The 17,277-nt window shown below is 37.8% G+C and overlaps 1 protein-coding gene across 5 annotated transcripts in view; it reads left to right on the top strand.

Annotated features, from left to right (window-relative positions):
- LOC105229042 (protein ECT2) overlaps positions 1–17,277 on the top strand; it is a 41,646-nt gene that overhangs the window by 17,001 nt on the left and 7,368 nt on the right. For 4 of the 5 annotated variants that reach the window (XR_007422995.1, XM_049458396.1, XM_049458397.1 and 1 more), the window contains exons 3-6: positions 13,720–13,855; positions 13,961–14,067; positions 14,222–14,471; positions 14,979–16,814. Coding sequence is in view for 4 of the 5 variants with exons in the window: in XM_049458396.1 (XP_049314353.1) it covers positions 13,720–13,855; positions 13,961–14,067; positions 14,222–14,471; positions 14,979–16,814 (2,329 nt within the window). In the remaining variant the exon portion in view is untranslated. The remainder of the gene's footprint in view (positions 1–13,719; positions 13,856–13,960; positions 14,068–14,221; positions 14,472–14,978; positions 16,815–17,277) is intronic. The other variant, XM_049458398.1, reaches the window with a different exon arrangement.

Below are 17,277 nucleotides of genomic sequence, written 5' to 3'. Positions count from 1 at the left end.
TTCCAAGTCCAGGTGCTTCTTCACCAGGTCTTTCCAACGGAATAGAGGTCTACCTCTTCCTCTGCTTCACTCGGCGGGTACGGACGACACGACCTAGCCAGCGTAGCCGCAGTCTCTTAATTCGCTGAACTATGTCAATGTCGTCGTATAACTCGTACAGCTTAGCGTTCCAACGAATGCGATATTTGCCTTTGTCAATGAGCAAAGGACCATAAATCTTCCGCAAAACCTTCCTCTCGAAAAACTCCTAACGTCGACTCTTCAGATTTTGACATCGTCCATGCCTCTGCACCAAATAACTGGGCGGGGATGATGACTACTTGTAAAATTTGGTCTTTGTTCGTCGAGAGAGGAATTAATTGCCTACTCAGTCCGAAGCACCTGTTGACAAGAGTTATTCTGCCTTGGATTTTGAGGCTGACCTTGTTGGTATTAATGCTGGTTGAAAGATAGACGAAATTATCTACCATGTTCTACAAAGAGGCTGATGCATGCTCCTTATCAGTTCTTCGCCGCCGTATTTGAATAACTCGGCTGGCAATCCATCAGCCTCGGCCGCTTTGTTGTTCTTCAGGTGGGTATTTGCTATTCGAATTTTTTCATAGTCGGGGAATGAAACGGCCGTTCCATCGTAATCGATTGGGCAATCGGGTTCACCATCTCCCGGTGTTACACTTCCACTGCCATTCAGCAGACAAGAGTAGTGTTCCTCCATAATTTTATTTTATTCAAGGGTTTAGTTTATTCAAGGTTAGTTCCGGTATTGTAACCTTTTTTAGTCGCCGCATTTTTTCGTATAATTTTCGAGCATTACCCCTGTCGGCCAGCTTGTCAAGCTCTTTGTACTCACACATTTCGACTTGAACTTCTACCCATGACACAATCCTCCATCTTCTAAGATATCCAGCGCTACAAAAATAATTTGGTTTTGTAGAGCTTTATTGTTAAGTTAGGATAGGTAAATCTGGTAGGCCAAAAAGCCATGCATAGCTCAGATTCGTTCTTTGCCATGAACTGTATCATTATTATGAAATAAGATTATTAGAAAAAAAAGAAAAAAGTTGCCTACATTTATGAGCAAAGTTTAATAAATACATACATATCTATTGACTACGCCTAGACAAAATGCGTGTGTCTTTCTTGTTTAATTCATGTTATTGAATATAAGCAACTAAAAGAAAGCAATATTGAAAATTTTAAGAAATCATATCATATTTGGAAAAAAGAAGTATAATGTTGCCTACATTTAGGTGCATTTTTAATTAAATATATGAATTAATAATGATTTACAATTAAATATCTTCTGTAGTCTTTTTTTTAATTTTAGGATTTGAAAAAAGAATTTTCAATTTTTTATTATTAATTTATAAACAGTTAGAAATATATTAGTATTCGTAGAAAAATATGGGACTATACACAATAAACGGTAATTTCTATTCTGTTTAAATTTTTTTCAAACTGATGTGTGTCTGTACATATGTATGTATTTATATGTTTCTGCAGATTAAATTTACTACCAACCATAATAGCGAACAAATGTTTCGTGTCTCATTTGCACGCGCACTTATGAAGGCGATAAAAGAAAATAGCCACACAGTGATCATAAAAGTCCCAACACGAATTCGCTAAAAATGCAAAAGCAAGCGAAATGAAACCAAAACAAAACTGCAAACACAACGCAAAAATAAACGGAAATAAATAAATGAATTGCTGAAAAAAATGAATGAAAAGTTTTAGTGCGACAATTGAAGAGTGGCTGTGATGTGCGACCGAAGAGTTCTGCGCCAGCCGCCATCAATGCGCATCACATGCAAAATACTTGAAGCGGACGAAGAGATAAATAAATAAATCAAGATGGACTTGCACATACATACATAACACAAATATCTATAGTATGTACATACATACATACATACATATGTATGTGCCATGTAGAAGCGCAGTCAAGAACCCATAAAAATATGAATGAATTTCGCAAACATCAGTTCCAACACATCGCCAGTGCCATCAGGTCGCATTGCATCGTTGATTGTTTTCACTTAACGCTGGAAATGCTGGTGCCGATCCACCATCAAATGTCAACAATAACATCGATACGAGTGGTTACTTAAAGTACACACACACATACACAGTCAGTTGTATAGGTACATATTTACACATGTACGCATATGTGATGATAAATAAACATGATGACGATGTTGGCAGCGAAATTATGATGAATAGTTCACTTGTCACCATCAAACGCTCGAGATAACAAGGAGCAAAACAAAGCAATCGAAATATATGTATATCTATAAACATATGTATATATTTATACATCAAATTGTTTTCACGCTTGTAGCTCCACACACACACGCGGACAGATGTCTGTATATATCCATACTTATATTTATGATATATGACATTCTAAGTGGAAAGCTTGTATGTAGGCGCCACAGGGGTGCCTGTTGTGGCTAACGAGCGGATGATTTAAAACCAAAATTTACACTTTTCGGAACCTCACCGGAAATGTAGTATTGGGTAGTTTTTTTTTTTATCAATTAGACTGTGATGCGCATAAATTGCTTTCAACGTCTTTGTTTATGCGAATTTCTATACAAAAATATGTTTCATAATTTTCCACTTTTAATTAAAACACGAAAAATTTTGCAAATTCATTTTAATTATGTGAAAAATAAAGTTATATTAATGCTTTTGTTTTTAAGTTAATGGGTTTGCTTTTACGGCTTGCTCGATTTTTGTCACAGAATTCTAAAAAAACTTATACAAAATTCAAGGCCTTCGGTGATAGTGTTTTTGATTGGTTTAAATTATTCAAAAAAGGTCGAGAACGCGTTGACGATGAACCACTTCCAGGACGAGCAACAACACTGATGCTAAACACGTTAATAAAATAAAGGAATTGGTGCTTGAGAATCGACGATTAACAGTCAGAGATCTTACTGACATTGTTGAAATTTAGGAAGAATCAGTGAAAACCATCTTGAAATATCATTTAGGCTTAGAAGTGAAAGCACGTTTAGTTCTAAAATTACTAAATTTTTTCGAAAAACAGAGTCGCGTTACATCTGAAAAACAATGATTTACGACTACCAGGATTTCATGAAACGTATTATGAGTGATGCGATGAGTCTTGGATCTATGCTTACGACCCTGAAACATACGATCAATTGATCGAATATCGTGGCAAAGGTGTGCCAAAGCCGAAAATACCATGTCAAAGCAGGTCAAAAATGAAGATTGTGTTGACAATGTTCTTTGATTATCGAGTTGTGGTGCCCTCCGAATTCCTTCCCAGCGGCCAAACTGTCATTCTACTTGAGTGTTATGCGACGTTTGTACGAAGCAATTCGTAAAAAGAGTCCGGATTTAGGGGCCGCCAATCTTGGTTTTGAACCACGATAATGAACCGTCGCATTCACGTGTTTTTCGCCAAAGTTCCGCAATGATCGTATTCGCCTGATTTAGCTCCGTGTGACTTCTGGGTGTTCAGCAAATTCAGTAAATTGAAGACATTAAACGTGTGTCACTATGCGCTTTAAAGGCTATTCCGGAAATTAACGTTGACACAAGTGCACTACTTATGTTCAGTTCCTGAAAAATAGGCAACCAACTTTTGTTGCATTCGGTTCATCTTAAACACCCATACATTACACTGCTGTTTACTTCCGGGCTCATACGCGCAAATCCACGATTTATCTCCTGTCCTGATGTCATAAACGTGTTTCGAAGAACCGATATCGTTTTTGTTTTTTTTTTACATTTCTCTCGACCAATCACACGAGCCTTTTTTGGAGCGGTTTACAAATTGTGTAGGATCCAGCGTGAACAAATTTTAATGCCTACAGTTGTCACAATTTTACGATATGCCCCATGACGATCTTGATACTGCACGATCTTGATACTTTGCGCATAGCATCAATAGTTCCCCGAACAACAAGTGGTATTGGATAACCGAAATTCGTCTGGGAGTGATCTTTTCTCCTCGATCGATTTCAGCTTACAATCGATAAAAACTTTTTTTGATGGAGCTTCATTGCTAAACATTTTACTAACTTTTTCGATGAACTGTTATACAATGTTTGCTCTTTGTGTCCGATGGGCCTGTCGATCCAGTAAAGGTAGGAGAGTCTTAGCTTTTTTCGGAACAGGTTTGTCGGGTAATGTTCAATGTTTTAACTCTTTTTGGGTATTGGTCTTTTATTCCACTGGTTCCAACAGTTGAATACTGTTGTGAGGTGGTCTCATAGTTTCGATTGTTGACCAGAATGATCAAAATGAGATGGAGACGCTAACTCGCCGACAGCTATCTCAAGCCTAATATTTTATGAATCCGTGATCCAGTTTTTAAAGATGCCTACTGTCTCAGCTAATTCGCAGACTTTAAAGCAACGGTTAGCCAAAACGATATCGTGAATTTTTGTTACGTTGTTGAAGGCATCAACTTATTTCGCATTCAATAACTCCTTGACTTTACTGTGCGATTTTCTTTCCAACAAAAAGAATCGATATTCAGCCAATTGTACTCTTTTTATTTTTCTTCCATAAATACTTAAGTCTTCCACTCTCAATGAGTCGGATTGGTCAATTGACAGACCAATCTACACCATAGTAAAGTTCTTTTACGAACCCCCACGGTTTAATGAGGTTAAGTACTTATCGGACCGCCCCAGTAAGTATTGAAGCACTGGCTCCATATGCATGACATCGATTGCCACTTTGTAGGATATCACGTACATTGCATATAGTTTCAGATAGCGAGAGTCGTCAGGAAATGTCCTTATCGAATTTATGAGCGGCGGTACTGTCTGAAGAAAGTGTCTGCAGGCGGGGTTTGCATAGTGCCCTTCATGTTATTTGGAACACCAAGGCGAAGAAGAATTTTCTTAGTCCAAATTAAGGACTGATATATTTGCATATTCCATCAAATGCTGATATCTACAGTTTTGCAAATAATTACCATCGACGAACCATAAATAACAAAATATTCCGGCAAACACCTGTAAAAGATACATATACCCTATGTTTTCTTATGTTCGATTCACTTACTTTTTATAGAACATTCATTTTTATAGATCGATGAATCAGCTTTCATGAAAACAAAATCTTCAAAATGTAGAAGAAAGAAAAAAAGTTCGACAAAATCAATATTATATTCTACAGAAAATTGTGTATTTTCCGAAAGCATTAAAAATGATCATAAGTTTTAGTAATATAATGTGCACGAGCAAATAAATACTTGCGTTAAGGCGAAGAAAGCGTTGTGCAATAAATGTCGAGCAGCAAGCTAAACAAATCTTCGCATAATTAAATAAAATACGCACGAAAATATTTCAAGAATGTGGAAAATCTATCGATGTCCTTGCAATGTAATTGTCGCGCGTTGCTTTTGCCGGCGATCAATGCAACAACACACAGCTGACTCAGCTGTCTTTGAACTCTGTAAGAGGCCGAACGCTAATGGGGCGCGCTGGCTGATCTTCGCCGCTGCGGTGGTGTAAGAGGGGCGTTTGTGGCATTTAAACTTTTTGAGGGTCTTCTTGTCCATTCGGGAGCACGTAAGGCACGCTCTCTTGCGAATATTTTATGTGCATACATACATATGTTCATACATGTGTATATTTATGTACTGTAAGTTTGAAAATTGTTTTTATTTATATAAATATAAAGCGCGTGCACTCGTTACTCGCTGCCTGCTTCAGTCAGTTTGCATCTGTGTACACATTTCGCATTTACATTTTTTTATTTTTTGTTTCATATTTTTTTTTTAATATTTTTTGTTTTTACATTTTTTAAATTTATATTTATAATTATTTTTATTTTTTATATTTTTTTTGTATTATAATTTCGCCTATATATCTCTATTCTCCAAGCTATCTACATATTTATGATATACCCTCACTTAATATACCCTAAGTTTACCACGGCCATCTTTTTATCCATCCGTCTGCCTGTATTTACGCGAACTAGTTTCTGAGTTTATGAAATATCGATCTGAAATTTTACACACCGCCTGTTCTTATCAAGAAGCTTCTTATTTGTCGGAATCGGGGATGTCCGGCCACTTTAGCCGATCAAAATCAAGTTATTGCATAGAACACATTTTTATTTGACAAGGTATCTTACCAAATTTGGCATTTATTGTTGTCCCATGCAGAGCTGCAATTTTCGAAAAAATTTTCAAATCGGTCCACTATAGAATATGGCTGCCATACAAACTGATTGATCATAATGAAGTTCAGTTCTTTAGTGGAAAACTTTTTTATCTGACAAGATATCACCACGAAATTTGGCGCGAGTTATTGTCTAAAATAACGGTATAGTCAACATAGAGATCGGACCATTGTAGCATGTAGGTTCCATACAAACTCATTTTACAAAATCAACATATAACTCTTTTATACCCTTTTAAGCCATAATAAATTAATCTTTAAAGGGTATTATTGCTTCGGTGCTGCCGATCAACTTTTTTTCTTTTTTTTTAAGTATTATAATTTTTTTTATGTATTTTTGTGCTTTAATTTTATCTACCTATCCCTATCCACCTAGCTACCTATTTTTAAGTTTCTTTACATTTTTTAATATTTTAATTTTTATTTTTTTTTTATATATTTTTATTTTTATTTTCTTATATTTTTCTGTTATTTTTTTATCACACAGACCACAATACAATACCTACAATGTCAAGTTGAATATTAAATAAATGTTTCATTGCAATATTAAACTAATAAATTATTTTCGTAAATTCATATAAAATTTATGATTTTTGACGCCATTTCACGCAGCTATTTTTTGGCTGTTATTGTTATTTGGAATTAAATAAAAATTTCAAATTGAAAAAAGCATAAAAAATCATACACGTTTGTGTTCTACGTACGCCCACCTTCAATACACACCGCTTCACTCAGCATTCCTTCGCCACTTTTCTTCTTCGACACTTTTACTTTTCATACATATGTACATACATACATACTTGTATGTTTGTAAGTGCCTTGTGTTTTTTTTTGCTTTTGATTCTGCGCTAATATGGCTTTTGCAGTGTGATAATATCCACTGCTTAGGCAGAAGCGTCTACGAAACGTACATATGTATGTATGTATGTACTATATGTATTATACATAACGGCTGGCGCTCAGCGCGGCCGGGAAAACAGCGACAATTCATTTCGAATTCTGTTGAAAAATCAAGCGAATTTCGCCCGAAAGACAAAATGAACAATGCGCATATTTTGGCAACGTGTCACGAAAGTGTTTCCGCCGCGCAACTCGTCATCGTCATCAGCGCGTTGCCACTCGCAACAGCGTACGGCAACAATGAGTGGATCGTAGAGAAAACATTCATCATCCGCCATGGTGTCCCTCGCTGTCAATTTGCCGCCACTTCAGTGTGCGCTGCGTTGTAAGCGTGCATCTACGAAGTAATAGATATGTGTGTGTGTATGTTGTGTGTATTTCTGAGGCGTCGTTGTACTTTTGTTGCGCTTTGGCCTACTGGCAACTGATCGTCGGCGACACTTCACTGACTCTTAAAGGCCTTGCGCAGCCATTAAGACCTCAAATATGTAAATACCACACACACATACATACATGTAAAGTGAAAGGAATGCGTGCATTTCGGCAGACATGTAAGCGCAAATCCGGCGTTGTTGTCCGTTCAATGTAAAATTCTATTTTGGTTAAAACAGAAAATACTAGAACTAAAATTTTTAGCGGTCAAATTGTTGTATTTGCACTTATAAAAAAATAAAACTAAAATATTATGCTTTAAAACGCATGCCATTAGCACAAATTTCCCGCCAAACTAATTAGTCTATCAATAAGTTCAAGTACTCAAAAAATAGTGAGGTTAAGTTTTTCTTCTACGCGAGCGAAATACAATAAATTTCAGTTCTAAGAACATTTAAATGATGAACGAACTCCAAAACGGCCGAAGGGCAATCGGCATTAAATGAATCTTACATAAAAATACCGTTGCTTTGTCGGTGATCTGAACATACCATCTGATCAAATTTGACCCGGACTATAGTAAGAATTTTTATTATCGCCTACAAAATAAGCTCCTGAGTCAATAGTCATTAGCTTAGTCCATTGAAAAGCTCCGCTGGAAGAGCTTCAGCGAATTTTGTTTGTTTTTTAGCCCATTTTAGGAGCGTCATTCACTAAATTGCTTGACAATTGTCATGTCATTCATAAACCCATGAGTCCTCGTATGTAATAATATGTTTGTTGAATGTAGCATCTTCAACTATTTTGCGACGTCTAATTAGCGGTACAACATTGAAACGCTTCATACCCAAAAAAAATTTGGTGGATCCATAAAAGATGTGGAGATGTTTTGCTATCCTTTTAATGCCAACATGATGGTTTTTAAGCAATGTTTTTCTTTTATTTTGTCGATATTTTCTTTACCATAGTTGGATGCACAACTCGAGTGAGGCAAGTTTACGTTGACTTCACAAGCTTCACTGAACGCTTTGTGCCACTCAAATTCTTGTTTTCGTGATAATTTAGACTGCCCAGAACCCTTCTGCAACACTTTCAACGAATCCGTAAAGGGCTGGTTAGGGAATGCCTAACCTCGTTTTCAATGACATCGAGTCGCTTTGGGATAAGACTAGTATGGGTGCCAGAATACAGCGAAATCGCTGGTAACTGTAAAGCTGATGAGTTGGCAAGGATAGGTACCCTAACCCCACTATCAATAGAATGTGAACGGGTGCTCCCTATACAACTACAGCAACTTCATTATTGGATAGTTTGAAGAATGAAATCGCAGAAAAAAAAAATTTGAACGAGACAGTGCACCTTTATTGTGAATGAATCAATGATAGCGATGACAAAAGCGTATGCTTCGAAATTCTTTTCCATCCATCATCTGGTTATACATTTTTAATTTCAATTTTATTAAGTTAACTCACATATTGGCGGATATATGTATGTCGAATAAATTCGTCCGGTAGTTTGAAGATCTTTATATTAGTTATATGGGGCTAAAGGAAAAATTTACTCGATTCTACCCATTTGTAGCATACAGGCCTACTATTATCAGGAAAGGATTCGCTCTGAATTTTAATTGTATATCTCATACATTGACCGATATTTTCGGTAAAAAGTCAACTATACGTACTGGGGTCTACATATTCCGTACCTAGGGGCTTGAACAGTTTTGGTTCCATTTTAACAATTTTTAGCCATAAGGTGGCATAGTCTAAAGGCATTATTCGTTCAAAGTTTTATACAGTTATATTAAAATAAGATGGAATTTAAAAGTGTGTCACATTGTTAGTAGGCGTGGCTTTAGTTCCCTTTCGCCCGTTTTATACTGTAACATATGTCACGTACCAAATTTGGTTGAAATCGGTCGGGAGGGACTCCAGATATGTGATTTCACTTAAAAGTGGATGTTGCCTAGATCGTTCAATTTTGATCCTGGCTCCATTAAAGCCCTCCCATATCGCACTTTTAAGAGGTTAAACAGTACCGTTTAAAGAGAGTGAGCAGGGCTATCATCCAATTTCAGCCATTTTCTCACTGTTGGTAGGAGTTCATATTAGCGCTGAGCGAGTTTGGTTGCTGTAGCTTTAGTGTTTTAGGATATACATATGTACACTAAATTTAAAGGGCAAGGCCACGTCCACTTTTTCAAAATATTGTGCCTGCAGGTGCCCTATAAGTTAGAGTTTTATGTCTTAATGTAGAGGTTTGTCACTTTATAGGTTTTCGGTTAATGGCGTTTTGTGGGTGTGGCAGTGGTCCGATTACGCTCATTTACGAACTTGTTCTATTTATTCGCCAAGACATGTGCATCCAAGTTTCGTCAAGATATTTCAATTTTTACTCGAGTTACAGCTTGCACGGATGAACGGACGGACAGACAGACAGACAGTCACTCGGCAAGCATATGAAACCCGCACAACTGGTGAAGTTTCACAAATAATTCAAGTTCCTGATTATCTTGTTATTTTGCCAAACTTTTTCATTTTTCTGATTATTTTAATGTTTTACTGCGGGGTTAACTAAATAATTATATTTACATATATACTATTCATACATACATATGCGCATCTGAAAGCCAAAATCATTGAACCGCACTGGAGCTTGTTATTCAAAATCATGCCATCCGAGTGCTACATTGACCTAAACAGATGGTGTTCACTCCAACATTTGGCAAAAGCTATCAACTCGCTGCATTTATCTATACATACATATAAACATATGCATGTTTGTCCATATAAACGTACTTGAGGAGGGCATTGGCAGAAAAGCTTAAAAAAATAGTACACAAATTCTTAGCGTACCAGCTGATTGTTATTATTATTTTTTATTGTTGTTGTAATCTATCTAGTTCAAACCAGCCATATAGAGCGGGCCATGTTGTTGAAGACAGCGCAAACAACAAAAATAAATAAACAAATCTGATGAAATAATTTTTATTAAGCCAAATAGAGGCGAGTGTGTATGTGTGTGAGTGTGCTAGCGCCCATTTGATTGGTGTCAGTGGCAGCGTGCTGTCGTTGCAACGCTGATGAGTGTTCAAATAAATGTATATATATGTATGTGTGTGTGTGTTGTTTATTTGCAAGTCAAAAAGCAACAGTTGTCATCCCCTACAATATGAATGTATGTGTGTGTGTGTGTAGGCGATAAGTGCTGCGTAAATTTACTTTTATTTTGTTGGGGAAAGTTTCTATTTTTGGCATTTGATTTGCGGTGACCATGATGTCGATGATGATGAGGTGTATTATTATGTTTATTTTACTTTATTATTATTTTGGTTGTGGCTGCCGTTGGCTGGCAGCCTGTTATTTACCAAATATGCACATGCAGAAGGGTTCCCTTAAATTTGGCAGCGCCACCGATGTGCATGTGCGCGTCTGAGTGAATGAACTCTTAATTTTTCTTCTAAGCACTTATTAAGAAATGCGCTTAATCATAAGGTAATTTTGATGTCTTCTTAAAAAGAAATGAGTGTACAAAGATATAGCTTTCTAACATTTCGAACTTCCTTTGTTATTGTATGCCAGCTATCAAATTTGAACCGTAATATAAAAATCTTTGAAGCTCCTTTTGACTCGATACAAATCATCTAAGCATCATTTGGAAACTACTCTAAAGGCATTATTCCCAATTCATATTTCTCTATATTTCCGTTTCTTTGATGACTCATTTCCGATTGCGAAACATAACGGGTTTTTTAATAGGGACGCTTCAGAAGTAGACCAATAGGGGCCGCAACTGATGCCATATTCTTTCCGCTCTTTTGACATTTCTCTTCAGTAAGGTTTGCCATTTTACCATTGAAAGATATACGATCCAGCAACGATTCGAAATTATTAAAATTTACTACCGAAATTCGGGGTCAGCGGCTTTAAGAGCGCCACGTCCAATTTATTATCATTATAATCGTCCTGATCAACAATTGAGCGTCTAGTGAACAAATTTGAATACATAGGCACAGTACAAAATGTTACAGTGCCAGTGAGACAAAGAAGTGCCCATAGTGTCGAGAATATTGCTGCCGCTAGCGCATCAATTGAGGAAGACCCAAATCAGTTTCTCACACGTCGTTCTCAAGCGTTGACGTCGTTGTGTCGAATTTTGCGAAAAGATCTTGGCTTACGTACTTAAAAGATCAAATTGACGCATGAACTGAATCCGCTTGACCACCAGAATCGTCGTATGTTCGGAAATTGGGCTGAGCAACAACATGAAAATGATCCGGATTTTTATTGGAAACTCATCTTAGCTATGAGGCTCATTTCTGGCGGAATCATCTTCTTCAATAAGCAAAATATACGTTATTGGCCAGGCAGCAATCCACATGTACTCCATGAGTCACCATTGCATCCCGAAAAAATTACCGTTTGGTGCGGTTTACCCGGCGGCGTCATTGGTACGTACTTCTTCCGTCATGATCAAGACCGGTACGTTACTGTGAGTGGGAATCGCTACCACGCATGGTCATGGTACTTCACTTCATTCGGGACCACTAGTCAATTTGTTGAAAAACACTGTCAGCACTTGCAGACACATTTTAGCCCACTAGTTTGGATTTTGCAGCAGGAAAACGACCCAAAGCACTGCTCCAGCGTAGTTATGGGCACATAAGTATTTAATGTCTTCAATTGACTCAAAACGATTTACCCATATTGCTCGTTTGAGTTTGCTGACTAGTCAGATATCACACAGAGCTAAATCAAGTGAATACAGTGGTTGCAGCACAGTCTTACAAAATTAAAAGTTTGCCAAAAAACTCACGAAGAATCAATGCAGTATGTTACGGTGCATTTCGTGGTCTAAAAACCAAGAGCTGTCAGCCCATAATTCTGGACTTTTTTTCTTTACAAATAGTATTCTTTGTTGACAGTTTGGCTGGTCGGAAGGAATTTGGAGTGCACCACATTACGATAATCGAAAAAAATTGTCAACATTACCTTGATTTTTGACCTGCTTTGACGTGGTTTTTCAGCTTCGGCTCACCTTTGTCAGGATACTCGGCCTATCGACCGTCTATTTCCGGGTCATAAGTATAGATCCAAGACTCAATGCCAGTAATAATAGGTTTTATGACATCCTGGTAGTCGGGAATCATTGTTTTACAGACGTTAACAAAACGCTTTTAGTCGAACAAATTGAGTGATTTTGGAACCAATCGTGCTTTCACTTTTCTTAGGGCCTAATGGTCTTTAAAATAGTTTTAACTGATCCTTCCGATATTCCAACGAGGCCAGTAGGATGTCTGACTGTTAATTGCCGATTCTCAAGCGCCAATTACTTTATTTCATTAACGTGTTGACTTTCTTGACCCTCTGTGAATAATTTGTACCAATCCAAAACACATGCTCGCGAGAAACAATTATCACCGAAGACATTTTCCAACATTCTGAACGTTTCGGCACCAAGAATTTGATTTCACACACAGAATTTAATGGCACTTCTTTGTTGCATAATATCACTCATCATAATAATCGCCGAATACACTTTATGTACTTCAGAAAGACAAGCGTATACTAAACCCGAATGGTTACTTTGATGTGACATTTGGCACAGCTGTCACTGACAGTCATACCAACTTAGGCAAAAAAATATTTCTACGAATTGGTTGTCGCCCGCAATTTAAGTTAAAAAGTCTATTTTTTGATCACAGTAATATGTACTATACAATATATATACTAATTTCAGCCTGTTGAACCATACTTTATTTTATTTACCTTCTTAAAACTCAGAAGAAACCTCAACAAAAATTAAATTGGTGTAATTCTTTATAATTTTTTATGTCCAAGGGGATTTCACAAATTCTGCCATTTCCTGGCTTGCACAAAAATTACGTATACCACCTGGTGTTCTTGTTAAAAGTCAGTCACTTTGAAGTGGCTCACGAATATTTCTTCGTAATTTCGAGTTTCATATGGTTAACAACAGAAAATAAAAATTAACGAATACATTTGACATTTTGCATTTGGCTTCTCTTGAACCGAGTGGCGCTGAATGCTCAGTTCATCCGCAATAAATCGATTGTTATTTATTGGCCATGAACTGATGAATGAAAATGATCGCCTTACGCATGCCAAATTCGGCGAAATATGATTTGTTTGCAGCACACACACGAATGCGAAATCATAATATTGTGCTTTGCCCACGCTTATTTGTGTATTTATCGATCTATTTAAATTGAAAACTGGCTTTAACTGTTTGTTTTTGTTTTTCGTTGTAATTACAGCATTTTGGGTCCACCTGCCTTGAAGCATGCTGCCGAATCTAAGGATGGACTCATACGCAACGCGCGACCCGTTTACAATTACTCAATGCGCGGCGTGGTGACGTGTTTTACAGGCATACGCAAGAAGGATGAGTTGGTGAGTCTAATGACTTGTTTTCGCTGCTCATTTGCTGTACACAAATGTTTTGGCTATATTCTCATTTATGTATGTGTTTGTATGCTCTTTTACGCTAACCCACAGACGCGTCTCGTCAATCTCATACATTCGATGGGCGGTTGCATACGCAAAGACATGAATTCCAAGATCACACATCTAATTTGCAGTCACAGCGGCGGCGATAAGTATCAGTAAGTTGTTGGTGTTTTTTTTTAATTTTATTTAAAAAAAATCGTCTTCTAATGGCGTTTTCATTGCGCTTATCTTTATTATTGTTTGAAATTAATGCAATGTTTTTGTTGTTGGCTTTTAATATTTATATTTTTTTTGTATGGACTCTTCTAGATATGCGAAAACATTTCGTTTGACCGTGGTACGACCGGCCTGGGTTTATGCCGCCTGGGAGCGACGCGACGAACTGCAGTTTCGTGCGACGACCGATGATTTTTCGCGCGAGCATAAACTGAAAGCATTTGAAGGTCAGAAGATATGCTTCTTCGGCTTCCCCGCCGACGAGCATCAACACATGGTCGATGTGCTGCTCAGCAATGGGGGCGTGCCGGCGGAGTTGGATGATCCCGAGTGTTCGCATGTCGTGAGTTTTATGAATTTTTTGAATTATTTCGCATAAACGACATTTGTAGTTTTACTGTTGACACGTTTGTGTGTGTGTATGTGTGTATGTATGTGTATGTTGCATTAATAATAATACTTAAATGTAGAGCGTTGTCACTAATTGTTTAATACTTTTAATATTTGCAACTTAAACAAATTGTATGTGCAACAAAAAACAAAAACAAAAAATTTAAAAAATTGTGGCGCACAAATTAATGTGTTTTTCTGCTGTCAAGCACAAGCGTTTTATTATAATTTGTCATAAAAGTTAAACATCATTAACAGATTTACTTGTGGCCGCGCGGAATTTTCCAAAAAATACTAGTAAAACAACAAAAAACAAGTTATCAATTTTATTCACATTTTTAGTTCTCATTTACAGTGACATATGGGAAGATTTTTAAATTAGCACAAGACCTCTTAACACCCGTAGTTAGAATATTACTAAATTTTTGCTACGCAGATTCATAAATTTACAAATTTACAGGTCATGCCTAATACTGGTGGTTATTTTCTCGAAACCATGACTAACACTTGCAATTCACCCAAGCCCCAGCCCATAATAACTAACCCACAATCCCATCCCCAACCATCAACACCAAAACGTCTCTACAAAACTGAACCCGTTGAGACGACGTCGACAAAAATATCAATGGAAGCCAGTAGAGAAGCAGCCGCATTAGTTGGGACAATGCAGCCAAGCGTAGATATTGATAAGACTGAAGGAAAGACTGTAAATGAAAAGGAGCCTGAAAAAGCAACAACAACTGCGGACGCCGATTGCCAAATGGATGTGGACAATGCGTGTACAATTGAGCAGCTGGTTGACACACCAGAAGCAGAGAACGGTGATGTTGCTGATAATAATGTTGATAATGATAATTATGATGTGGATGATGATGATGACGGCGATTACTTTGATGAACGCCTGGTCGTGGACTATGATCGAAATAAGGCGCTACAACATGGTTCACCACTGCCTGAAGGCGTCGATATAGACGATCCCGAAGATGCGATGCCAGTCGGGCAGCAGAATGCAAGCACACCACAGAAACCGACTATTCCAGCAGCGCTCGCAACGCCACCCAAGTATGACATTAATGCTAATTCGAGTGGAGCGGAGTTGGAAACCGAAAATATTAAATCCTTAACGAGTGATGACCTCAATGAAAATGCAAGCACGCCAATAAAAACAACAAACGCTGCAGCTGTTGACAATGCAGACCCCAATAAAAGCACCACTGACGGTATTATACTCACGAAAGAGCCGTTTCATAATCCAAATAATATTTCGCCCATATTAAATGCAATGCCAGAGGCAACGGTGACCACCGCTAAAACAACAAGCACTTTACAAATACCAAATTTGATAGTCACTGCCAACTCATCGCCCGAAAACGAGCCATCACCGATGGAAGTTGAGGCAGAGGCGTACGATATGAACGCCGACATCGAAGAAGAAGATTTCGGTGGCTTGAATGAGTTGAAGCGCAAACGTGAAAGTTTCGATAGCATATCACTAATGTCCGTGGAATCATTTGCGCTGCCGAATAGCACGAAAAAACCGAAACTCTTACGTACCGGCTCCATAACACGTTCCATACGTCGTTCGATGAGCTTTGTCGCCGTGCGCACACCCATCTCGAAAATATTGCGTCCACGTCGCAGCTCGGTGGCGCTCGATGGTGCACCCAATGATGAAGATGGCTGCAATGCGGATGATTCCTTCTGCTCAATCGCTTCTATAGAGAGCACCTTCAACGAATCGATACGTAAGCCGGTTAAGGAAAAATTTCGTAGTCTACGCAATCGCATAACGCGCAGCAGCAGCAAAAAGGACAAACATAATATACATGCGCAGCCGACAACACCGGAGAAGGATGAAAAATATGAGCGTGAAATGCCCAATAGTGGTTTCAAGACACCCAAAGCGCCGGCGAAATTCCTCAGCGCCGCCGCAAAGGCAATTGGCACACCAAAGTCGTTCGCCAAACATTCGCTACACTCCGCACCATCGCCCTCAACAGCAACATTGACATCAAATAAGCTGGCAAGTGCTAGCTTGGAATGCTCTAAGTCGCCCATTACTGCTGCAGTTGCGCCACCGTCAGTCGATACCCCCACAGCTGCCACTTACATAACACCTGCACCGATTTCACTGCCGCATTCGTCGCCGCCTATGCAAAATCCAAAGATAATGGCTAATCAAGAAATCATGCAGCAAAATACGCAACTTCATGCCTCGACTCAAGCTCAAACGCTGGAAAATTTTCAGTGTAAACGCGAACATATGCAAAGCGCTGCCGTCGGACGTTCTTTAATGGTACTTAAAAACACATTTCATTTCATCATTTTGCGTAACGCCATTTTGCAAAAAAAAAAGCACAAGTTTGGGAAAAGTACACACACACATTCAGTGCGCAGCTGCGGAGAATTTGAAAATTTTGCAAGTGTTTTGAAATTTCCAGCCTGAAATTCGTTTTAACGGCATTTTTTTCTACTTTTTCGTGCGCGTTTTAATAACATTTAATGCATTTAATTTCTCTGAGTTGGTTCGATTTAAAAATCTTCAAATCGAGTCCTGTAATTTGCATCGCATTTTTAACATTTTTTTTTCTTATTACGACTTTCTACTCTACTGTTGTCGACTAATTTTCCAACTGAACTAGTGTTTAAGCGTGTTAACTCATGTTTAGTTTGTAATTATCATTTTTATTATGTGGTTTTGGTTCAATTAAAAAATCGTATGGTTATAGAGACAGCACAATAAAATATTTTCAAAACTA

This window comes from Bactrocera dorsalis, chromosome 5 (assembly GCF_023373825.1).
Source record: "Bactrocera dorsalis isolate Fly_Bdor chromosome 5, ASM2337382v1, whole genome shotgun sequence".
NCBI lineage: Eukaryota > Metazoa > Arthropoda > Insecta > Diptera > Tephritidae > Bactrocera > Bactrocera dorsalis.
Note: the sequence above shows the minus strand (reverse complement) of the source record. Positions and strands in the feature narration are given on the sequence as shown.